A 25,860-nucleotide genomic window follows, 5' to 3' on the forward strand; every position below is an offset into this window, starting at 1 on the left:
AATCAATGAAATTTTCATCAAAAAAGATTAGTCGCCATTCACTCAACATGTACGTTAGTTTTTGTATATACCCATTATCTGAAATGGTCACATCAATGTGTTTGTTCATCAATGAACGTTAAGTTTTCTTCAATTCACACACAACTGTGTTTCATGAGCTTCTTGTCTCTGAATGGACCAGGATCACCATCTTGCAGATCCTTTGGTAACATGTCAGCAGACCTTCGAATTTAGTCACTAAGTCAAAATTCAGCGCACAATTTTCAAATACAATACTACTGTTGCAATTATCAATTAGATACACTTTTAGCTTCAATAACTGAGAATACATATCTCGCTTGTGGATGCATCGTAGAGTGATGCCCAGCCCTATGGTGTACAGTTCGAGTGTCAGACTAACCCGACTATTGATATTTTTCCGTTGCTATATATAGTAATCGTTATGATTATATAGCTTTTGCGAAATATATATATTGCATTTTACAGCAATTTACCATGTACGGAAAAACTGTACAGTACAAGAGATTTAGGGAACATTACAAAAAATAAATAAATAAATTGTAAGGTTTCGAAGTCGTTAAAGAAGAACACATTTTTAAATTTTTTTTCACATTATTCAGTTTATTTATTTTATTTTTTAAAATTTTTATGACACAATTGCTTATTTTTTTATTTGACCAAAAATTATTTTAAATACATATTTATATTTATTTATAAAGTTACAGGATTTAAAAAAAAATAATTATTTAAAAAATTATAATTTTCCTATTTTTTGGCATTTAAAACTTAATAAAATACATAAATAATATAAAATTATATTTAGCATTAAAAATATAACAAATTCGTTGTTCTATTTTTATTTCTTGAATTTAAGCGTAAAATATTAAAATTAATATTTTTTTAATCCTGATTAACAACCTTTTTGTATTTTTTTTTCTAAAAGACGATTTCTGTGAATGTTGAAAGGAGCTTAAATAATTTAATAATTAATAATTTATTTTTTTTTATTAATCTCTATTTAATTATTTTATTTATTAATTATATTTATATCACTATAATTATTTATTTTTGTTCAAATTTTTTCATTTATTTATTTAATCATATAATTCTCTTTGTATCCACGATGGCGTGGTAAATCTTCTGCCGGAGCGAAATTTTCTTATATTATCAACGCCTCCGCTTCTGTCATGCCACTGCCTTCGATTTGATCGCCATCTAATTAAATAAAAATATTTAAAATTAAATTAATATTTTTTTTATTCAAAAATATTTTTTTTATTTAATTTATTTACAAGACAAGACACACTCTTTTTTTATTAAAAGTTATCGTCACACAACAAATTATTAGCTACAAGTGTTAAAAAAGCGCAAAAGCATTGTGACTCAATCAGTTTAAATAATTGAGAATTTTATTCCGTATTTTGTGCATTTTTTTATTGAAAGCGGTGAATAAGCTTCTTTAAATATGCAGAAACTTCATTTTTTTAATTATTTATTTTCTACAAGGTGCTTTGATTAATTTTTTTTGTTAAAAATCACACTCGTTAAATTAAATATAAAAAAAAAATACCATTTCCATACTAAAAAATAATAATTAAAAATAAAATTAAAAACAATCCGATTATAAAAAAAAATCATACCAAAAAAAGCCAAGAAATTATTTACAAGCTTGTTAAAAAAAATCACACTCTTTGGTTAAATTTTTGCAATTATTATTTTTCTAACTAATGCAGAGAGATTCTCACTTGGAAATACGCTTTTTGGAACCGCTAGGAGAGATATCGTCAACTAAATCTGTGGAAATCAAATTTTGAAGGTCTTTCAGTTGCTCTTCGTCTTCAAAAAAAAAAAAAAAATTTTTTTTTCATGTCAAAATTCCCTTACCTGGATGCTTTCGCTTCGATGCCTTAACCGGTGTCTGCATGAGTAATGGATTTTCCGCCGCTGCCGTCGCCATATGATGTCGTGGCAACACGCAGTTTTTACCTTTGCATGCAACCAAGTGTCTCAAGGTGTCGTGCAAGTACGAACGTTCCTCCGGCGTGAGTGTATGTTCACGATTTTGCGTCTCGAATGGATCTAAAAGTAAGTTTTTAAATTAAAAAATTAATTTTTTAATGAAAAAAAATTTTTTTTTACCGATTCTCAGGTTGAAATACAACGTAAACGGCTCCGACGTGAATTCACAATAAAGGAAATTGTGAGTAGAATTTATGGTACGAATGCAGGAGTAAGTATTGTTGTTGGCATTCATGCAGAAACAGAAGGGTGCCTCAGTCCAAAAGGGAGCCGTTTTCCAATGATCAACGTCGTGACTGAAAAAAATGTTGAAAAAATTAATTTTTTGCTCAAAAAATAATGAAAAAATGACACAGACCTGAAACAATTCATCTTCTCGGACATACATTCCTTCTCCAATTTGGCTTTTCGGTTACGTTTTCGCTCTTTTCGTCGTTGGCGCTCTTCTTTTAAGCGTCTTCTTGCTTCACGGGCGATTTCTTTTTCATCAGGAACGCTTAAAATTAATTAAATTTAATTAAAAAATATTTTTTTAAGGAAAAATTATTCTTACCTTGCAACTTCTGGTTCACAATAACATTCGGCAGCTTCAACGTTGATTTTTTTATGCGAATGGAGGCCATGTCGTTGTTGATGGAAGTCACTTGTGTGGGTTTCATTATGACCCAAACGATGGTTGTGTCGATGCCTTTGACGAAATCCGAAATTTTGTTCCGTTGTAGAGGAAATTTCAGGTGCAAGAGTCGTTTCTGTGTCCTCTTCTTCAATTTCTCCCACAATTTCTTCGTCATCCTCGTCATTTTTGGCAATTGCTTTGGTTGTTACGGGCTTTGATGTTGATTCTTGTTCATAAAATGACGGATCCGAGACAATTTCTGGCGAATTTGTCGTTGACTGGGCACGATGATGATGATGTTTCGCGGTGTGATTGTGATTTTTGTGGTTTTTATGACGCATTGGGACATGCGAGGTTGATGGCGAAGGTGATTCCGTGACAAAAAGACTCATGTCAATTAATGGTCCTTCCTCGTTGTCGTCTTCTTGCTTCTTTTGTTGAGTAATTTTGTGCTTTCTTCGGTTATTATTTACTTTCACATGATGATGGTCGTGTGATTTTCTGCCATTGTGCTCATTGTGTCTAATTGGATTTTGATCGGGATTCTCTTCTTTGGTTTCGTAATCGTCGTACGTTGCAGCGGATGTATTTTCAATTTCATCGTCTCGAATGCCCGCCGGGCGATTTTCTTTCAAATGCTTCTTAATATCTTTCAGGTCATTTAATTTCGTTTTCAGTAAATTAATTACGGCATCGATTTGTTGTCGACTTTGACGCCATGCTCGTTCGTCCTCGTAGATGATGTTTGAGCAATTCACTTTGCCGTCGCTGCGTACATAGCACTTTGCTACGGGACTATTTGCGAGACGATCCGTGCCATTTTCGTAATTTTTCTGCAAAACGACGTTCTTATCGCTGAATTTGCTTTCGACACTATCCAAAGTCTTCTGTAAATCATCGATTATGGAGCTAATGTGATTTATGTCGCGCTTACTGCGTTTGTGAGACTCGATTTTTTCATTAATTTCGTACAAATCCGGATACAAGTCCATGTAATGCGAGTGTTCCTTCACTTTTTCGTTCAAATTCATGTTCAGCTGCTTCAACGACTTCATGTCACTGACAAAATCGTCAAAATCTGACGCGGATCGCTTGTGTCGCAGCACAGAATTGGCACGACGTGAGGCCGAAGCATCAATTCGCGTGTAAACGACGCCATCGGGAGTGAAACAAGCGCAATTTCGTTTGTTTTGAGCTGTAAATTGCGTAACGGCATCAAGATGCGACTGAAGTTGTGCGTGAAATTTGCATTTGTGTTTGCGCCAACGCCCGTTCTCGTTCACGCAGTGCCATTTTTGACCGGGAATGCAGTTTTGGAGGAGATGCGGGTCCGAACATTCGATATTGAGACGATCTACTTTCGATTTGAACGGTGTCATGGGGAGATTGTTGTCAAGTTGGTCGTGTTGAGCTGTTTTTCGGTAAGAAATTGTCGAGAATTGTTAAAAAATTCATAGAAAATAAGAAAAATCTTACGTTCGTCATCAGTTTTGACACCAGAATCTTCTGAAATGACCTCGGAATGATCACTTCCGTAATCTTCTACTTCAACTTTGACACTTTCGGTATCAGATTCGTCCTCGTTTGAAGATAAAGTTTTGTCTAAAATGCAATTTTTGGGTTAAAAACGTTAAATTTCGATCGAAAATTGAACTTACCATCATCATCCTCGTCATCTTCATGCGATCCAAAGTACAAATTCATGTCTTTTTTCAACAAATCCGCTAATGCACTTCTTGGCGAGACGCTTCCGTCATTGTCTTCCTCCTCAAAAGTCGTTGTGTTTTCCGTTTCATTCATTTTTGCAGCTAATCTCATCGCAGCATTTCTTGCTCTTATCTCTGCCATCTGTTCGGGCGTCTCTCGTCTTCCGGAACTCTCAATTAAGAACGTATCCGGCCATTTTTCTTTGATATTTCGCTGTCTATTGGAGATTAACGGCAAAATACTCTTTCCATCCATGTGCAAGGGAGGCACAACACCTCCGATATCCAAGAAAGTCGGAGCCAGATCGACATTTAAAACGATTTCATCAACGCTGAATGACAAAAAATTAAAATTTTTAGTGGATTTTGAGGTAAATTTTCGAAATATTCATGAAAACTTACACAGTTGCAGGTTGAATTCCGGGTCCTCGCATCAAAAATGGAACACGAACGTCAAATTCGAAGGGAAAACTTTTGCCTTTGATTAATCCAAATTGTCCAAGATGATATCCGTGATCCGAAGTGTAAATAATGTAAGTATTCTCTAATTCTCCTAACGATTTTAGCTCTTTGTAGACTCGTTCAACAGCGACATCAACACTTTGAAGGGTCTGTAATCTCTTTGTCATCAAGAGATCTGTGAATTTTTTGTGAATTGGTTCCATTGGTTTTGTTACACGCAAGATCCATTGTTTGTCGGGATTTGGAGCGTGATCGTATGATGGAGTACTGTAAAAGAAAAGTAAAAATATTGTTAAATTTCGTCAAAATTTCAATATTTTACTCGCATTCTTTTGAAAAAATATCTCAAAAAAGCTAATTTTATATAAAAATTGTTCAAAAATCTTAAAATTTGTCCCTTAATTGGTCTCATAATTCAACAAATTTTTTATATGAACAAAATTTTGAAACTATAATTGTTAAAATTTATGATTTTTTTCTAAAATATCGACTCAAAACTCAATAAAATTTTAACTTGTCTATAAAAAAGTATTTATTTTATAAAAATTTGAAACATAAAAAATTAGGATTGTAATAATAATTTTAAAAAAATTGATAAATTTTTAATAAATTTAAAAAAAAAATAATTAATTATATTTTACCATAAAATAATTTCTAAATTTTTTTATTTTTTTTCAAATTTTTATTTTTCAATGTTTATTTAAATTTTTAAGTAATTGTGTTTATTTTAAATAAATTATTATTTTTTTTTAACATTTTTTATTTTCAAATTTTTTTTTTAAATTTTGTTAATTATTTTAGTTTTTGATACTTAAAAAAAATATATTAAAATGTTTGCTTTCATTTTAAATTTAAAAAAAAAAAATTTATTATTTAAAAAAATTAAAATCAAATTAATGAATTATTTTTTTTAAAATTTAAATTCAAAAACTTTAAATTTTTTTTTTTTTTTTTTTTGAGTAAAAAAGTTACAAAAATTGAGTTTTTAAATTATTTTTAGGTAAAATCGATACTTACTGATGCGTCGTTACATTGAAAAACAAGTGACTATATTGCGGCGCACTATCCTCCGGTCCATGCGGCGCAGGAAAACTCATCGTTAACATCACCGGCTTTCTCTGATTCGCTTGCTTCGACGACCTCAGGAACGCAATCGAGTCATTCGCAATCAAATCCGGATAATAATCTTTGGCATAATCGAATCCATGTTTAATTTTCTGCCCGTTCATGTTAATGCTGTAATTGTAATACTTCGAATTCATGATGAGTCCTCCCCATTCGCGCCATCCAGGCGGAATATACGACCCGTTATACTTGTTCAGATATTTCCCGAAATATCCCGTGCGATAACCAGCATTGCTCAAGTACGTGGCAAACGAACGTGTTTCATGCGTGGCCTGCCACGTTGTGCTCGAGCAGTTGTCGTTGTTCGTGAAAACCATGTGATTGTGCACATACATGCCCGTCAGCAGCGAAGATCGCGCCGGACAACACATTGGCGTCGTTGTGTATGCATGTCGGAACTCGGCACCGCCGTCACGCAGTAATCGCAACGTACGTGGCATAAAATTGAGCGAACCGAGCTCGACGTCTTGGTCATCGGTGAGAATTAAAATTATATTTGGTTTCTTTTCGCGGATGTTTGTGGCTGAGAAGAGCGGATCAATGCCGCCGCTTTTCTTGACGCGACCTGCACGGGCACGACGATGCGATTGGTGTTGGTAGTGCCGGGTGTGATGTCGATGCGGATGCTCATCGTTGAAGGAAAGCACGAGATTTATCGAAAAAAGCACCAACAACGTTATCGCAAACACGCAAAAGTGATTTTTCACGCGGAATTGTCGTTGCCACAACATTTTTTTTGTCTTATTTAATGCTTTTTTTTTATTTTTCACTGACTTTTTATTTTTTTAATTCATTTTTCGCTTGAATCAATTGTGCTCGGCTTCTATCACAGAACTTTTCATTAAAACATAAATTCAACTTTTCGCTAAATTTTACAAAGATTATCACACTTTTGTATTTTTTTTCTGTCAAATATTTGTCTTTTGCTCAAAAGTTTTGTTGTTACGCTCCGCTGCTAAACGACATCGTTGTTCCTGATGATTTTCATTTAAAACACACACAAAAATTGAATAAATTTACGTGAACTATGAACTTTTCTGGCTTTTTGTCATCGTCGTTCCACTCGTAACGCTGCCTGTCAATTTTCCCTGCAAAAAAAAAGAGCACAAAAGAGACAAGAAAATTTATTTAATAATGTCATTTAAATATCTTTACTGCGATAAATTGATAGAAAAACAGGAAATTTACGGAGGAAGGAAGTTCAACAGCTACCGGAGGAGCGGCAAAAATTGAATCAAGTTATCGATACATCTCACAAAAAAAAACGCTTGATTGATGCATATTTTATTATCGTTAATGTGATAATATGTCGTGCTTCGAATTGAAGACATGAAAAAGAGACTGACGAAAATTTGTAGGAAATAAAAGTTTTAAGTGTTTTAAAAATGTTTCACACAGCAATAAAATAAAATAAACGATAATGGAGACGTCTGGTTTGAGTGCATTTCTTTATAGATCATAAATTTTGATGACTCCATAAAATGATGGCATTCATCAAAATGTAAGATTTATGCAGTTGTTGCATGGTAGTCGCCGCAAAACATTTTCATCGTTGTCGGTTGTTGGTAGTCTGACATTCATCATTTCAACTATGCTTGAAGAGAAGAGAGTGTTTGGACTAAATAATAATAAAACTTAAAAAAGTTTTGAGGCGTTTTATGGAAAATAAACGAGAAGGTAAGGCATAACAGTTTGTCTTAAATATTTATTAAAAATTATTATTTTATTATTTTATAATTTTTTAATAAATTAAATAGTTTAAAAAAAATAATTTAAATCAATAAATTTATTTATAATAATTAATAATTTTTTTATTTAAAAATTCTTAGATTTTATTTAAAAGAATTAATTAATTAAAAGAATTAATAATTTTTAAATATTTTTTTAATGGTTAATTTCAAAAAAAATTCATAAATTATAAATATTTTTTTTAAAAATTTGTTATAAAAAATAATTAATTAATTTTTTTTTGTTTTTTTATAATGATTTATTTTAAAATAATTAAATTTTTAAATAGATTTTATTCAACAAAAATTTAAAGAATTTTACTTGTTAAATTTTTTTTATTGTTTTTTCATTCAATAAATCATTCAATTTTTTTTAATTTATTTTTTTAAATTTTTAAAATTTTCAATAATTTTCAAATTGTTTTTAAAGAAACTAAATTTTTTATTTTTCGTAAAATAAACAACTCTAAAATAAATTTACGCATAGATTTTGCATAAATTCTCAAGTTGTAATCTAAAGCAAATTCTGCAGCAATTTTCTAAAATTTATTCATTCATTCTTCGATGCATAGATAAAACAGTCGAAGTAGAAAAACATTTCCAATTAAAAAGCAAAGAGGTAGAGAGAAACATCACTGAATGTTAATTTTTCAATCATATTTTATGCAATTTTCTCTTTATCTCCTTCCTACCATGCTTGCATGCTTGGACTGAAACCACAAGATCGGAAATTAAATTCTTACCACACAGAAATCATTTTTGGTTGATTTTTGGCAATTAAGGCTTTGACATAAATCTGTTGTCGGTCATAAAATAGAAACAAGCTGCTGAAATGATGACCGATAAGAAATGTATTTATAAATTTTTGAATTGATTTTGTGTTGAAATTCCTCTCCTCGTGCCGTTCAAGAGATGTCTAAAGATGAATTATTGTTCGCACAAAAAGCTTCGACATCGAAGGAATGCGAGATAATGATAAATTTTATGTAATTAAAAATGCAAATTTATTCCTTTTGATCTATGGAGCTATTCTTAGTGTGTCATATTCAAGTCAAAGCCACACAAAAAATACATGTGTTTGCTTTTAAATTCCTCTTGTTTTACTAGTCATTAACAGCCGATAAATATCACAAAGACATAAATCAGATTTTTACCTCTCTCTTTCTCACTCATGACATATTGCACAGTGTTGAGAAAAATTTTGTCTTAAATTAAAAATTAAGTTTTGTAAATTTTTTGAAAATATACCTATATATTTTTTTTTAATTAATAAATTTAATTTATTAAATTAAATTTAAAATTAATTTAATTAAATTTAATTTAATTAAATTAAAATTTAAAATTAAATTAATAATTTAAATTTAATTTATTTTTAATAGAAAAATAATTATTTAAAAAAATATGTGTTAAAAATTTATTAATTATTTTTAATTCATTTTACATACAAAAATATTTTTAATTTCCAATAAAAAATATTTTTATAATTTAAAAAAATATATTATTTGAATTCTATTATAATTAAAATTTAATAAAAAATTTGAAAAAAATAGTTAATTAAATAACTCTACAATTTTTGAATTTTAATTAAAAATATTTTTTAAAATTAAATTAAAAATTTTATTATTATTTTCACTTTATTTTTATTATTATTAAAAAAATATTTTAATTTAAGGAAAAATAAATATTTTAGTAAAAAAATATTTTTTCAAAAAAATTTTTAATATTATTTTAAATTAAATTATTAATAAATAAATTAAATTAAAAAAAAACAATAAAAAATTATAAATAAAAATTAAAAAATATGAGAAATTTTCTAATGTAATTTTTTTTTTCAAATTTTTAGCACTGTGTTAACTAAACTGGATTGTTCTTAGCACAATTTAAACATAAACGAAACTAGACAAAGAAATTTCGTTTGCAAGGCAAGTGCAGGTGATTTACTCGCTTTAATCACAATAAAGCATTCTTTCCCCCAAGATCAGAGAGAAATTGTGAAAGAGCAAAGTAGACAGGAAATAAATGAGTCGAGTTACTCTTTCATGTGATGTGTTCGTGCCCACACACAATTTCTCACATGAAATGTGTTATATTTTCGTAATTAAACAATTAATCTTCAACTTTTTCCCTTTTCTTTGCAGTTGTTACCTTGAGCTCTGCGACGTGAGGCATTCACGTGTCGTTCCGAAATTAACAATTCAATCGACTAAATTAACGTTGGAGCAGGGGCGCACATGCAAGTAACGATTAATAATTAATTTTTGAGAGGCCGGCTCGTAAGAAATCGACAATTTAATAAAAAATAAATAATAGAAGGAAGGAGGACATATACGGAATATTAATCATCCCTAATGACGCACATCTTTAACATGTCAGCCCCCCTCAGTCTCGTTCGTGCATGAGACGAAAAACGTAATAATTTTATTTTATTAATAATAATATTTTATTTTTATCATCATTGACCGGAATTTGTTCAATTTTGATAAAAAAAAAAAAAAAGAAAAATTTCGTTCGAGATAGGAATCGGCATCATCATCAATGTCGTCGTCAATACAATCAACAATGTTAGTATGCCGGTCAGCTAAAATATAATTGAATCAACGATCGTACAACACACAAAGGACCTGATGTCTTCTCCTATCATTGTTATTATTTTTGTGTGTCATTCTAGGCCAAAAAAAATTATCTTGTTATGTGACACACAAAAAATTTCAATATTGCGACAATTTCTCTTATTTCTTGGCAATAAATGGTGCAAATAAATTGCTAATCAACGTTGGAATGCAGCTAATATTCCTCGTGTATGTGGCTTAAAGGCAGATTTTCCGAATTAAAACCAGAGAATTTTACACTTTCCACAAATTGAAACATTTTCATGTGTATTTAATGCCTCATGAAATTTAACGTTGCGATGAAAATTGAATGTAGCCTCGAGTATGGATGAAATGGAAGTCGACGAAGAACAAAAAGTACCACAAATAACACACAACTTGGGCAATATAACAATAAAAATGTAACATTTTGTTGCTTCCATCGTGCATCGATGCAGGAGGAAGAGGAATAAAAAGCTCTTTTTGAAATTCTGATCCGGAAATAGAATCAGATTGAGTGCAATGTTAAATGATATTAAAGGCAATAGAAATGAAGTAGTTGTTGTTGTTGTTGCATGAAAGGATAAAATGTTAGTCGAAAAATAAATGAAAAGACCGTATAATGGATAGAAACCACAATAGGCACGAGATACGGAGAGAATGGCACAGAAAATTGCTTTGTGGCATGTATCAGAGGCGCTCTCGTTTGGTGTCGTAGATTGCTTCCGCCATCGAGTTGTGTCAGTGTTTGTTGCCTACAAGACCATAATTCTTGTTTTTATTTTGCTTTTCTTGTGAATTTCTCTTGTGTTGTTGAGGGAAAAATTTATGTAGAACTAGAAAAACGGAAAAGTTTCTGAACAACTTTCGACACTTGCTAACAAGAAAAGAACACAAAAAGCTTTATAAGGTTTCAATGAGTGGAGTTAAGTGTTAAGTTTGATGGAAAAAAAATTAATCGAATCAGCGAAGACGTCGTTTTTAATATTTTCAAATGTAAAAAAATAAATTTTATTTTTAACGGTTATTTTTTTGAAATGACAGATTATTTAAAAGGTTTATTTTTAGATTTTTAAATCATAAATTTAAATTAAAGTAACTTCAAACTTCATTCAAAAAATAGAATTTAATTTTTTATAGCTCTGAAAATTTTTTGAGCATTAAAAAAATATTTTTTAAATATTATTTATTTTTAAGGCGACTTTTTTACATTTTCAAATTTTTGTCTCTTTATTTAAAATATTAATTTTTTTACATTCACGACTTCAAAATAATTAAAAATGCTTTATTTATCTTATCTTTGCATCAAAATAAATCTCTAAGACAATTATTTCTTCCTACACTTTCAAGAAGTAAAAATAAGGCGTTGCATTGTCTGAAGTTGAATTTGCAGTCTCAAACTTTTGAAAAATATTGAAAATTCTCAAATTTGATTAAAAATATTTAAATACCTGAATTTATTTTAAAAAATATTCGCAAAATCTGATATTTTATAACATTTAAAAAAAGAAAAATAAGGCGTTGCCTTAAATTAAAAAAAAAGATAAAGCCTTAAATTTTTTAAAAATTTTTAAAAAGTTTCAAATTTGATTGAAAATATTGAAATATCTGAATTTATTTTAAAATATGTTCGAAGAAATATTTTATGAAAATATTTAAAACCCAAAATTAAAGCGTCGCTGTAAAACAAAAATTGAGGTCTTAAGCTTTTTAAAATCTTAAGTTTAATTTATATTATTGAAATATCTGAATTTATTAAAAAAAATATTCACAAAAATTAAGAAAAAAACTAAAATTAAAGCGTCGCCTTAAAATAAAAATTTGAAGTCTTAAACTTACTATTTTTTGAATTTTCAAATCTGAGAAAAAAACATATTGAAAATTTAATTTATTTAAAAAAATTGTTCACAAAATCTATTTTTTAATGAAAATAAAAAAAAACTAAAATTAAAGCGTCGCTTTAAATTCATCAAAATAAACTTTTCTAACAAAAAACGACCCCCAAAACAAAAGAAACCAACAGAACAGATGATGTCATTGTCTTCATTGTTGCCAAATCCCTCATGCAACTTTCCTCTTGTCTTTAAAAACATGCCAAGAACAAAAGTGTCACAATTTCAATGTATCCTCTCCACATTTCCTGCAAATGGACAATTCAGAGCTTTAAAAGGATAATAATTTACAATCCTCTGTCTGGTTTCATTTTGATTTCTATTAACACTCGAAATAACTAACTCAAGTACTTTTTGTGCACGTGACAAGTTAAAGCTCCTACAAATTCGCCAAAATGCCTGGAATTAAACTGCTAATTGTACCTTCGAGAGTTTGTAGTCGTTTGCTCATTGCCTTCAGTTCATGTTATAACAACAAAGTTTGTTCATAATTCTGTAAAAGTTTGCACTTCATATCGAACTCGATTCAATCATTTCATGTTCGAGCAAACTTTTAACTAGGCCACAACAAGTTCTCTTCTCTCATTTCATTTTATAACTTTACGTTTTTTGTTCGCGTCACGAGAACGTAGCTGACGACAAACATTACCATTTTTGTGCACAAAAAAAAAATAACTTCATATCGACATCATTATGCGAGTAAATTAAGTCTCTCGTGCATTAAAATACATGAGATAACATCAATTAGATCTTTTTGTGCATGACAGCGGTGCAGCAACTGACTGACTGAGCAATTATCCACTGATATCATATTTCTGACCAAGCAGTGTTTAATGATTGGTATGTTGACTCTTCTTCTCGGCAACGCACACAAAACTGCATTAAAATCATTTCCCGAGCTGTTTCCGTCTCTCGCAACGAAAACATGTCTTTTTTTTCTAGTTTACCTTTTTCGGTGCATAAATGCATGTTTTGCTACTGGAAAAAAAATCTTTGTGTGTTCATTCAAGTCGACGCTCGTTGAACCATATAATCGTTTTGTAAAACCATAAATCTCGTTGTTAACTTTTTTTTTCTTACACACTTTTTTTTCGCTCACTGGACTCGATTCAACCTAAATTGGCAATATGCATTATTTATGGAGCAGATCGCACCATAGAATGGAAGAGACTAGAGGAAGATTATGTAAGGTAAGTAAGAGAACAGCAAAAAAAAATCTGTACGCAGTTCTTGATTCATGAAGTCATCGTTTTGCGAGAATAAAAGTGCATTTTTATGACTTTTTAATGAGGAGGATGAGGCTTTGAAGATTTATTTTCAGATTTTTTTTCGTCATTTGGACCGATTCGGAGTGCGAAATGTTTCCTCAAAGTACGGGAAATGAAGAAATTTCTTGTCACGATGCCAAAAACAAACGAAGCAAAGTCCTTTATTAACATAATTTGGTACGACATGACATGTGAATGTGTCTATAACGGTTGCGAATGCATCAAGTTAGTGTTGTTAGGGGGAAAATTGTGATTTAAAGAAGTTGTGTTTGGACATTCAGTGGCAAAATATGGGTCAAAATCGAGTCAAAATGATGTATGAAGGCATTTGAGGTAATTTTTTTTGCTATTTTTTTTTTGCTAAAATATGAAAGAAAAAATGAACAAATTGGATGAAAAATTTATTTTCTTTGACTTTAAAGAGATTTTTGACCAAAATTAATTCATTAAGAATTGAATTTAATTTTATTAACAAAAAAAATTTTTTTTAAATTTAATTAAAACAATTTTGAACTTTTTCTTTCTAATTTTTTTTTAATTTTAATTAAAAATTATTTAACTAAAAAATTAAAATAATTAAAATAAAATAAATAAAATAAAATAAATTTAATTGTTTAATTAATGAAACTTAATATTTTTTTAAAGTTTTTCATATTTTTCATTCAAATTATTTCTAAAATTTAAATCGTTTTAATTTTTTTTAAATTTGAAATAAAGTTAATTAATTTTTATAGAATTTTAAAATATTTTTTTAATACTTTAGACATCTTAAAATTTAAAAAAAATTGTATGAAAAATAAAAAAAATATATTTATTTTTTATTTAATTTATTAATTTTTTTTATAATATTTATAATTAATTAGATATTTTTTTTATTAAAAAAATAATTAAAAAAATTATTAAATAATTTAATTATTTTTTTTTTCTTAAAATTGTAAAATCTCAGACAGACTCTTTAAAAAAAATAATTAAAAATGCCCTTTAAACGACGCGATCTTTCCTTTTACGTCTCTGACATGCACTTTATTGCATTTCCATAAAGCATTTAACACCATATTTATATCTTTTTAATGGGATATCGCATCACAACGCGACTTCATTATATTGATTTCTTTAACCGGAAATACCAATCATCCATAAATAAAATGAATTTACCGTTATTTTAATTAGTTAATTACTCAAGTCATCAAGTCGTGTGCATCATGAATACAAAATAATATCTTTTACACGGAATTTTCGCTCTGATTTAAATTTAATTATTTTAACTCGACGCACCAACGCCTAACAATAAATTTTTTGAGAACGCAGAAGAGTCGACTTTATTAAACGAAATGATAATAATAAAACAGAAAAAAATGCAGAGAGAGATAATGACGCACAATTTATCACAATTAAGAGTTAATTTTAATTTTTTGCATTCGCGGTGAATTCATTTAATTTTTTTTGTCACAAAAATGCATATTTTCACTTGACAATTCTCAATTAGCTTCGTGTGCGATTAAATTGGATTAAAGTTGTGAACACAAAAAATGTCTCCCGTGTACTTTTTTTTTGTTCGTAGAATCTGCCAAAAGACCGCAATTTAACATTTTCCTGCAATTTTCACAGTCCGAATGTAATTACAGTGTGGATTATAAGTTTGTTGCTGAAATGCTCCTTTTAGTTACGGAAAATGCATTTCAGAAGTCATTTGCATGCATTTGTGAAATTCTTGTATAATTAAATTAATTACTACTCGAATCAAAGGAATTTAACAGACGAAGGATCAGACAATCAATTAATTATCGTGGAAATTTTTCCACAATTTTCTTTCAAAGAGCAAAAGTCTCGAGACGTAATTTGATGAATTTTTTAAAAGAAAAACTTTTTTTTTATTACTTCTTAAAAATAATTCTTTTTTTTTATTGTTCCCCGATGCGATTGCATGCATGAGAACAAAAACACATTTTATTGTTGTTGTTCAAAACAGCAGCGGAAGAACTTAGAAAAGCGTTCAAGGAGGAAAAAAATAGCAACAAAACGGAAATGAGAAAACAAGTAGATGAAAAAATAATTGAGAAATACACAAAAAAAAGATAAAATACGAACGAGAATTTGAACGAGTCCGAGAAAAACTACTTTTCATGCCTTGTGAAAAATTTCACCTGGTACTGGTATGTTATGATTGAACTTTTTCTTACTTTTTTTTTTAGGGAAAGACGGAATTGAAGTATTATTTTTCACTGAAGATGTTTTTTCCGAACCATAAACAGCAAAAAAGAGCAACAAAATGATCAACGAGCACGTGTTTGAGCGGGAATTTATGAAGTACGGTAAATGTTAAGGAAGAAAAAAAAAGAAAATGTAATAATATTAAGGTTTTTTGGTGCACATCAATTTGCAGAGAAAAATTATTTTGTGAGAAATTTAGGCGTAAATTTTTTTATTAATTTTTTAAAAAGAAAATTTCATTGTTAGATTAATTTTAAAAAATTAAATTTAAATTTTTTAATTCATAAAATGCTAAGAATGTTTTTAAATTTTTCATAATTTATTTAAAAAAAAAATGTTTCTTTGAAAATAAAAAAATTTAAAAAAAAATTTAAATATAAGTTTAAAAATTTTTTTAGTAACATCATTAAAATTTTCCTGAAAATTTTTCAAAACATAATGATTTTAACACAGAAAAAAATATTAAAATTAAAAAAATGTATCTTTGGACAAAAATTAATTTAAAAAAAAAAATAAAAATAATAATTTTTTTAAAAATATAAGTTTAATGTAAAATTTTAAAAAATCTTAATTCTGTTGAAACTTTTTCTATTTTAAGAGATGGGTCAAAACATCGGAAATTTTTCGAACTTAAAAGAACTGTGAAAATATCAACGAGCACGTGTTTGAGCGGGAATTTTGAATACGGTAAATTTAAGGAAGAAATTTTATTTTTTGGTGCACATCATTTAAGAAATATTAATTAATTAATTAATTTTTTTGTTATATTTAATAAGATTAAAAAACAAATGTTTAAGCCAAATTTAGAACATTGTTAAAAATTATAAAAAAAAAATTAAAAAAAATTTAAAAAAAATTTTTTAAAAAAATTTAAAAAAAATAATTTTAAAAAAACTAATTTAAATAAAAAGTAATTTTTTTATTATATTAGAATTTTTTAAATAAACAAAAATTAAAAAAATATTTAAAAATAATAATTTTCTTAAAAATTTAAATTTAATGAAAAACTTTAAAAAATCTTAATGTAAATCAATGAATTAATTTTGAATTTAATTTTATTATAAAAATTTTTTTTTTTGTTTATGAAATTTTAATAAAAAATTGTTACTTTAGTAAAATCAATTAAAATTAATATAATTTAATACATATATAAAATTGAAGATAATATTTTTTAGACAAAAATTAATTTTAAATATAATTTTAAAAAATTAAAATAAAATAAAAATTAATTAAAAAAAATTAAAAATATTTAAAATTAAAAATTTTGATTTGATGCATTTAATTTGAAAACATTAAAAAAATAATATATTTTTTACTCAATTTAAAAAAAAAATTGTAAAAAAGGAGTAAAAATCTATTCAATTTTATCACAAAATCCAAAATTGAAAGATAAATTCTCCACAAATGCAAAAAGTCAAACATAATTCATCTCCCTCACAAAAAAGCCAACCAAAAATCCACTCACAGTAAATCCTGATTAGAGTAGCTACATGAAAAAACGATCATTCAATTTGCACCGTAAAAAAAATTGAGCCATATTGCATGCATGCACACAGCTTGAATGTAACTTTAAAAACAAATAGAGCTGCTAAATAAATGAATTTGCTCGAACGAGTGCAATTTAGGTAAAGTTCGCAGCAAGTTTCTGCTGTGAGAGAGAGAAGAGAAGTATTAAATAAACAAAACTGTTTCCATTTTAGGAAAAGCATTTCTATTTTATTATTTAACGTACGACCTCCCAGGTTGTTTATGCTGATGTTCAAACACAAATACACATATGAAGCGATAGAGAGACAGGAAAAGGCTTCTCTTCGGGCATAGAAAAGGTAAAAAAGTTGATCAACGAAAAAAAGATATTTATTTTGTGGAATTGCAGTAAATCAATGATAACTTTTATTTTTTTTTTTTGTTTTTATCTCAGCATGCACCTGTTTCTTCTTTTTCCTACCGAAGTTAGCAGCATGCATTAATTCTGATAAAAAAATCTAATAAATAAATTTTTTTTAATGAAAAAAAAAGAAATAAATTATTTAATGCTAGACGTCTCCATGGACTGCAAACTTTTTTTTCCTGAACCGAGTCTGGCTATTAAAAATTAATAAAAGGTCCATGTGATAGGTAACACAGCGGAAAAAACTATCTCTTGCTCATTTTCTCGGATTTTTTCACTAGTTTATGTGGCAGACATAATTTTAAAGTAATTTAATGGAAAATTCTGCTTAAAATTGCTCCGTGCTGTTGGAAAAACCGAGATACGTGGCGTACTGCCAAGAAAGGGATATCCGAGGGAGTGTTAAAAGTGTGACAACATCTTACATAAATTTATATAAATAGCACTTAAAATGTGATTTTCCATAGTTTATTGGGGTTCAAAATGAAATGTTTCTCACAATTTTACATCAAGGACGACGTTTTTGTGTCAGACACGAGCAAAAACTGGAAGAAAAGAGTTATTATATTGCATTTAGGAAATTTTTTACTTTATTATTTTCTGGCATGTTCACATAAAAAAAAGTCCCATGAACGTTATTTGCATTTTTCTTTGTGTATATCACCCTTGTGCTGAAGGCGATCACATGACAAAGTCCTCGTCATACAAAAAAAGAAATAACAATAAAGAAATTTATGATTTTATTTTTTTTTTGTGGCGTACATTCTATAAATTTTTCCTTTTTTTAGGACAGACAACAAAGTAACTTTTCTTCGCAACTTTGTTACTTTTTTTTTTTTGAGGATTTTATTGGGGGTTGATGTGATTTATTGATAAATAAGGATGCCATTCCTTCCTCTACATTAAACAAATATTTAATAAAATCACAATTCTCGTAAATAAACATCGAGCATCATCGCACCGAAAATAAATCTCTTCACATAATAATAAAATGATGGAGACATTCTGTCTGGTTAGCCAGTTAAATTATTATTATATTACAACTTTTTCTTGTCTGTCGTTCGTTTGTTTGTCTGTCATGTGGGACGACGCATCATTTTTTCGAGTCAACTTGCGTGGGTGCGAATAAGCAGTTATTAAACAGCAGATTAAATTATGCTCGTAGTACAAAATAGACGAGAGAGATACAGAATTTTATTTATTTCCGTTATATGAATAAATTTTATAAAATTTTATCATTTCGTTCTGTATCGCTGTTTTTGCATTTTTAATCGAATTAACAAACAAAAATTATGTTGATTGGCTCGAAACCACTAATTTTATAAATATGACCGAATAAATATTTAAATTATCATCGTGATCATGTTTAACATAATTTTGATTATATTTATAATAATTTAATAGAATTAAAAGTAAATAAAATCCGCTGAACATTTTTGCATATTTTCGCGTTTCATGCTTTGAGTGAAAAAAGAGCTTAAAATTCATTCACATGATGAAATTGTGAATTAAATTGAATTTTTTATATGAATCGACAATATTATTTTTTTAAAAATTATTTATTTAAAAAATATTTAAATTATTTAATTAAAATTTGAAATTAATTAATTTATTTTTTTTTTAAATTTTTGAAAAATTATTTTTATAAATTTCAATTTTTCAAAAATTTATATTATATTTTTAATTGTATTTAATTAATTAAATTTTATTTTTTTTTATATTTAATTTTATTTAATAAATTTAATAAATTTTTAATGCAGAGTAATATTGATTTTTTATTTATTTTTATAATTTTCATATTTTTTAATTTAATTTAATTTATAAATTAAAATAATTTTATAAAATAAATTTATTTTATTAAAATTTAAAAAAAAAACTAAAATTAAAAATAATAAATTAAAAATATAATTTAAAAAAAAATAAATAAAAAAATAAGAACGCGACTTAATAGTTCTTCCAACGAAAACTTTTTTCTAAACTTTTAATTTAATTTAATAAATATCATAAAAACAACCAATCTCTAAATTGCATAAATTTCTATTTAAATTAGATTAAAGTGTTGCTCGATAAATTTAGCTGCCTACAACATTGCACGGCATGGATTAACTTGACACAAAATTTTAACACAATAAATTTCCTTCGGATGCCAATTTAAATTGATTTGTGTTTGTCTTTGCTGTCTCTCGTGCATATTGCTTGGATTACGACAAATTCCAAGTATTTTATGCATTTATTGAGTTTTATCTCTCGTCATTTCATGTAGTGTTGGTTTTTCATCGAATTCTTAATCCGAAATCCATCATAAAACCGTCAATATTGTCGTCGTTGCATGCCAATAAAATAAATATTTCTCTTCATTTTGAGCCATTTGGCAAAAATACTTCCGTTGAAAGAGTTAAAATTTACAGAAAAATAAAAATTAAAGGGAATCAATTAGCTCAACTGTCAAAAATTTAATTACTTTCTGAATTAATCCAACTGGAAATGCGATAAACTCGCCCATTAACGGTTTTGTAATTTTATTTTTTTTTTTTGTATTTTTTTTTTACATATGGGAACAACTTTATGTATTTGCAAAACTGTTAAAACTACAAGTACAACGATGACACGAAAAAAATAAATGAAATTAATTTTTTATGTAAATAAATATTTTTTCATGTTTTTATCGATGCAATGATGTATTGACATTTAAAATTATTTTTTTTTATTTATTGGCAACGAAATGTTTTACAAAATATGGCAAAAATTTGGGAGTTCAACAGTTTTTTTTGGCACAAAAAATTATTTTATCCGATTTATTTGAAAAAATTTGTTTCCTGAGGGAAAAAATATTTTTTTTTAAATTGTTGAAAAATGAAAAATGCCTCAAAGGGTCATCCTATGAATTAAAAAATGAATAAACGGAAGAAAAAAAATTTTTTTTTTGATCATCATGAGAGATAATGTTGGCTTGTAAATAGTGTTCTGACGAGATGAACGCGTTAAATCGATGCATTTTTATGCAAATTATTTAAATTGCCTTAATTTGACAAGCGGCAAGTAGGTTCATGCTATGCACAGTACAGCACATGAATTTATTTGTCTGTAAATGTAAATTGGATATTTTATGTGCAAACATTTATTATTTTATCGCCAGTTGTTGTGCTTGCAGTGTTATGGGCAATGAGTCATTGTGCGCGCGCTTGGTAGGCCAAGTTAATTCTGGAATTACGACGAAAATTAGTTATTATGGCCGTTAATTTGAATAAAATTGGTTTATTTGTAACATGCGAGGAATTTATGAGAAGCGACGAAAATGGTAAAAATAAATTAAATGAACTTTGTCCTAGTTTTCATTAATTTAAAAAAATGAAATTCACGAAAATTAAAAAAAAATATAAAAAATAAAAATTAATAATTTATTAAATAATATTTTATTTAATTAAATATTAATTATTCTTTTTTTAATATTTTAATAAAATATTAATAATATTAAATATTTAATATTAAATAATATTAAATATTAATTTAAAAATTTTTAATAATTTAATTTTATTTAATATTTTTTTTTTAATTAAAAAAAAAAATAAATAATAAAAAAAATTAGAAAAAAATATTTATTTATAATTTTTTGATTTTAAAAATATTTTTTTTTTAATTATCTGTAAAAATTCTTTAAAAAGGTTTTTTTTTTAAATAAATAAATTTAAACAATTTTTTATGTATTTATTATTTTTAATTTAATTTTTTTTTAATTTTTCAGTGAAATCTGAATCAAAACCTCAAATTAAAAGAATAATGCAAGAAATAATCTCTTAAAAACCACAAAGACAGGTGACATCATGTCAGGATTCTCTTTAAAGTAAACATAATATCACTTTTGCCATCTCTTTGCTCTGTCTCGTAGTAAACTTACATGTGCAAAATCCAATCATATTTCAAATAAAAATATTTACATTACCATAAATAATACTTTTAAATGTCACAACTTTAAACAAATATTAAACTTCTCTTATTTTCTGTACACAAACGGCGGTTTTCTATTACCCACACTCGCTCACAGAAACTGTCTAATAAATTATTATCCAGTGACAATTGTCATTATTTTCAGTTTAACACAAATGAAACGCGTACAAAATCATAATAACAACAATAATAAAATTAATAACGACACCCGACATTGCACGATGAAAGACAAATAAGAGACAAAATAGTGAGTTTATTTAAAATAATTAATGACTAATAACAACATTGCGAGGAGATTGCAATGAGAGACATGTTGATGCGATACAAACATACCTTCACTCAAACTTGACATTTTGCTGTCTGGTTAGAATTTTGTTTTTGAAGTCGTGCGTCGTCGTGATGAATTTAAATATTATCTGTAAATATTTTATCGTGCTAATAACATTTCTAACTAAATAGAGTTAATTAGTTTGGATTGGATTAAAGCTTCTCTAATGGATATGCGTGGTTAGTAAATTAGTAAAATATATGCACTTGATATGTATATCGTTCGGTATTTTGTACAATGTAACGTGCGTGGCTAATTGTGAAAATGACATAATTTTGGTTTTAAGGAAAACCACAAAATCCTATTTGATTTGAATATACACATTGGGAATGCTTGCCAATTTTGGATCATCATTTATTCATGACTCACTTTCGCATCGATGGTGAGCGACATAAATCAACGTGCATTAACTTTATCGTTTCTCCGAACACGAATGATTTTATGACAAATGAAAAAAGTATTTTTGCAACCAAAAATTTGATTTGTTTTACTGAGAAATTTAATTTGGAATAAAATGACTTTAGCATTTATTTTAAGGCAACGCTTTAAATGTTATTTTGATTTTTTGGGCATTTTCCTTGTCTATTGTTCAAAGATTGTCTTTCAAAATGGAAAAAAATATCAAAAAAATTTAAAATGAAATTTGTTTAAGGCGACGCTTTAAATAAAATTTTGTTTTTATTATAAAAATAATAAAATAAATTAATTTTATTGAATTTTTAAGTTAATTTATTTTGTAATAAAAATTAATTCGAGTGTAGGAATACGAAGTTCGTTTTAAACCCAATTAAAACAAAAATTTAATTTAAGGCAACGCTTTAAATTTTTATTCAAATAATTTATTATTTCACATTTTTTGTTTTAAATTAATTTAAGTTTCTTTGGATTTCAAAATTGAGTTATTCAAAATTTAATGTAAATATAAAAAAAAAATTATTTAACTTAAATTTTAAGAAAAATAAAAAATAATAATTTAAAGCGTCGCCTTAACTTCTCAATTCTCAAAATTTAATAATTCCAAAACATATTTTTTCATATTTTTATTACTCCAACAATCACACATAATTTTCGACAAAATTATCAACAAATATTTTTCTGCAATTTCATTGCGAGCAATTTTCACACATAAAAATCTAAAACAAAAAAAAAACAGTAAACACCTGCTACAAATATTTGTTTCTTACCTACTCATATAGCAATTGTCAAATAAGCAACAACCAAAATTCAAATTCCAAAAACAAAGGAACCCAAAGAACATGTCTCTCGTATTTACTCAAAAAGGCTTTTGTTCAATGTTTTTGTTAATGTTGTGGTAAAAAGGAGACGAAGCAAGAGAGAGGCAGAAAATTCAATTTCAATATGCAAATTTATGAAATGCAAAGCAAGAAAAAAAAAACGAAAACCCACTTTAAGAAAATATCATCAAAATTCTTGTATCTGGTGCGAACAACAGAAAATATGAATTGTCTTCAAGTGTAAAATTTACTCAGCAGATAGTTTAAGTAGCTAAGTGAAAACGAAAGATTACTCCGTCGAGACTACAAGTCGTTCAAAAAACAAACAAAAGCGCATTTTCTTTTGTAAAATTAAATTTTTCCAATTTTTTTTTATTAAAAAAATTTTCAAAGGCAAAACTTGAATTATCCTCTTATCATCGTTTCATTATTAAATAAAATATTTTTCAATGATTTATGAGAGCAGATAAAACTTTTTCATGCTTTTTAAACTTTCAAGTGATAAAGTATGTGAAGAGGCAATTGCTCTACACTGCCTTGCTTTTTAATAAATATTTACCTTTTTTATGCAAATTGATGACGTAAAAAGTTAATTTAATTAACTTCTTTCACATACCAACCATAGGTAAATATTTCATAAAAAAAAATCTGAAAAAAATCTTTTTTTTTTAATTAAAGTTCTTGTCTTCAAAAGTATCAGATTACGTTCATGGCAAACACGCAAAAAAAAAAAACAAATTGAGTAAGATTTCTCGAAAGAAATATTAAATTATATCGCACGCGATCAAATTGCACCCCGTTGATTTACGCAATTCACAGTCTATTAAAGTTAATTTGTCCGTACATCAATCGTAGGTAAAGTGAAACGACACAAAAAACAAGAATGACAAGTGGATGCCTGCGGATAACACCTGAGGTTAGTGTGGCATCGTTCTTTCTCTTTTTATTATTTGCCTTTTTAAACAATTTGCTCACTTTTTGTCATCATTCCTCATTTTGCTTTGTCTCTTTCTCTGCATCTTCCTACATCTTCCGGTTGCCACCAACGCATTTAAAGTTGCAGACACCACACACAAACCGTTTATTGATCGTAATCACTGCAATCATAAGAAATTATCTCGGGCTCATTTCATGTGATTAAGAAGTTAATTTGATTCATTTAATGCCATTTAAATATTAACCACACACAAACGCGAGAAAACCTTTTACTTTATGTTGCTAAGAAATAAAAAAAAAGAGAGAAACGATTTTAATCTGGTTTTGGGTTAAATTTATTTTAATTTTTTTCCGTCTGGTAAGTTGTTGCATGATGAGGATTAAAACCAATTATTAACCAAACAAAATGTAAGATTCCAGAAAATGACAAGAACAAAGTAATGAATGATGAGGAACATTAAACAACGGAAAATAAACAGATATGGAGGAAGGCGGTTAAGATAATAAATCATTTTTTGGTACTTTGACCTGCTCATTATTTTTGTGTTTCGTTGGTTACCTTTTTTCTAATAACTTTTTGTTTTCAGATAACATCAATGAAATTGATAAAAAATAAATAAAAAACGGTAATTGTTCGCAAATGGCCTTGAAGATCATTAACAACGGTATTAAGTTAATCACCTGTTTATTAGTCTTTTTTATATTCTTGCCATCCTGTGTTTTTTATGATGTGAGAAAATTGCGTTTTACACAAAAATTAATTTATAAAAAAAGTGTTACCTCTTAAAAAAATATTTTTAAAAATATTATTAAATCAGATATAACAATATTTAAAATTTTGAAATTATTTTTTAAATATTTATTGTTTTAATTTATTTATTTTAATTTTATTTATTTTTTAGTTTATGGAAAATTATTACAATTTTTTTATTTTAGTTTTTATTTTTAATAATTATAATTATTTATTTAATATTAAATTAAATTTTACATATTTTTGACAAAAGAAAAAAATTTGCATAAAATTTGTTTAAGTAAATTCAATTTAAAAAAAATAATTATTTTTATTTTATTTTTAATTGCTTCAATGCATTTATTTTATTTAATTTTTAATTATTTGTTTTTTTTTTATTTTATTTATTATTTTTTATTTATTTTATTTTATTTATTATTTTTTAATTTTTTTTCTATTAAATTTAGGTAAGGTAAAATATATTTAGTTCATTACATGAAATAAAGACAAAGTAAAAGAAGTTAAGGTAAAATAGGAATTAAAAACAATTTTAAGGTAAGTTTATTTTAAAATTCTATAAAATTTTGAATTATTTTTTTTTTGCAAATTTGATAAATTTTACTTAAATTTAATCAAAACTCTCCAGAAAAAAAAAATATTTTATAACAATTTCTTATTGTTCGCGAAACAAAAGTTTCTCACAAAAGTATCATAAAAGAAAAGAAAAACCTTTTTTCGGCTTTGTTCCCTTCATTTTCTCTTCTTAATACTCATGGATTCCAAGAATCGAAGATATTTTCGATACCATATCATGATTATCGATCCATGTCCACAAAACCAAGGAAAAACACAAAAATAAATATATTATGAGTAAAACAAAAATCCCGCGGATTTTTTTTTGTTTTCTTTCCGATTATTATTACTATTTTATTACAAAAATATTATTCGAATATCCAAACTAGATATATCATATTCGTACGAAAAATTACGCTTTATCAGAGAGATATCGAGATAAATTTTGTGTGCAAACAAGTAAACAACTTTTTGTTGTCTAAACCTTTTTTTTGTCTTTTTTCTAGATTCAATGTACAAAAAAGCGCTTAAATAGAACTTTTTTGCTCTCACAGAAGGACTTGATGCTCATTTTTATTGTTATTTTGATCTAAAGAGAAAAAACACAG

At 27.0% G+C, this 25,860-nt stretch overlaps 1 protein-coding gene across 2 annotated transcripts in view; it reads right to left on the bottom strand.

Annotated features, from left to right (window-relative positions):
* Window positions 1-948: 948 nt before the first annotated feature.
* The window catches only part of LOC134832786 (extracellular sulfatase SULF-1 homolog), a 35,520-nt gene continuing 10,608 nt past the window's right edge, over window positions 949-25,860 (bottom strand). The window contains exons 2-11 of one of the 2 annotated variants that reach the window (XM_063846945.1): window positions 5,821-7,016; window positions 4,744-5,070; window positions 4,294-4,673; window positions 4,112-4,237; window positions 2,573-4,046; window positions 2,378-2,515; window positions 2,140-2,315; window positions 1,885-2,079; window positions 1,746-1,794; window positions 949-1,215 (exon numbers count right to left, since the gene is read on the bottom strand). In XM_063846945.1, coding sequence (XP_063703015.1) covers window positions 1,095-1,215; window positions 1,746-1,794; window positions 1,885-2,079; window positions 2,140-2,315; window positions 2,378-2,515; window positions 2,573-4,046; window positions 4,112-4,237; window positions 4,294-4,673; window positions 4,744-5,070; window positions 5,821-6,659 — 3,825 coding nt within the window. In that variant the 5' untranslated portion in view covers window positions 6,660-7,016 and the 3' untranslated portion in view covers window positions 949-1,094. The remainder of the gene's footprint in view (window positions 1,216-1,745; window positions 1,795-1,884; window positions 2,080-2,139; window positions 2,316-2,377; window positions 2,516-2,572; window positions 4,047-4,111; window positions 4,238-4,293; window positions 4,674-4,743; window positions 5,071-5,820; window positions 7,017-25,860) is intronic. The other variant, XM_063846955.1, reaches the window with a different exon arrangement.

Source organism: Culicoides brevitarsis, chromosome 1 (genome assembly GCF_036172545.1).
Source record: "Culicoides brevitarsis isolate CSIRO-B50_1 chromosome 1, AGI_CSIRO_Cbre_v1, whole genome shotgun sequence".
In the NCBI taxonomy this organism is placed as follows: Eukaryota; Metazoa; Arthropoda; class Insecta; order Diptera; family Ceratopogonidae; genus Culicoides; species Culicoides brevitarsis.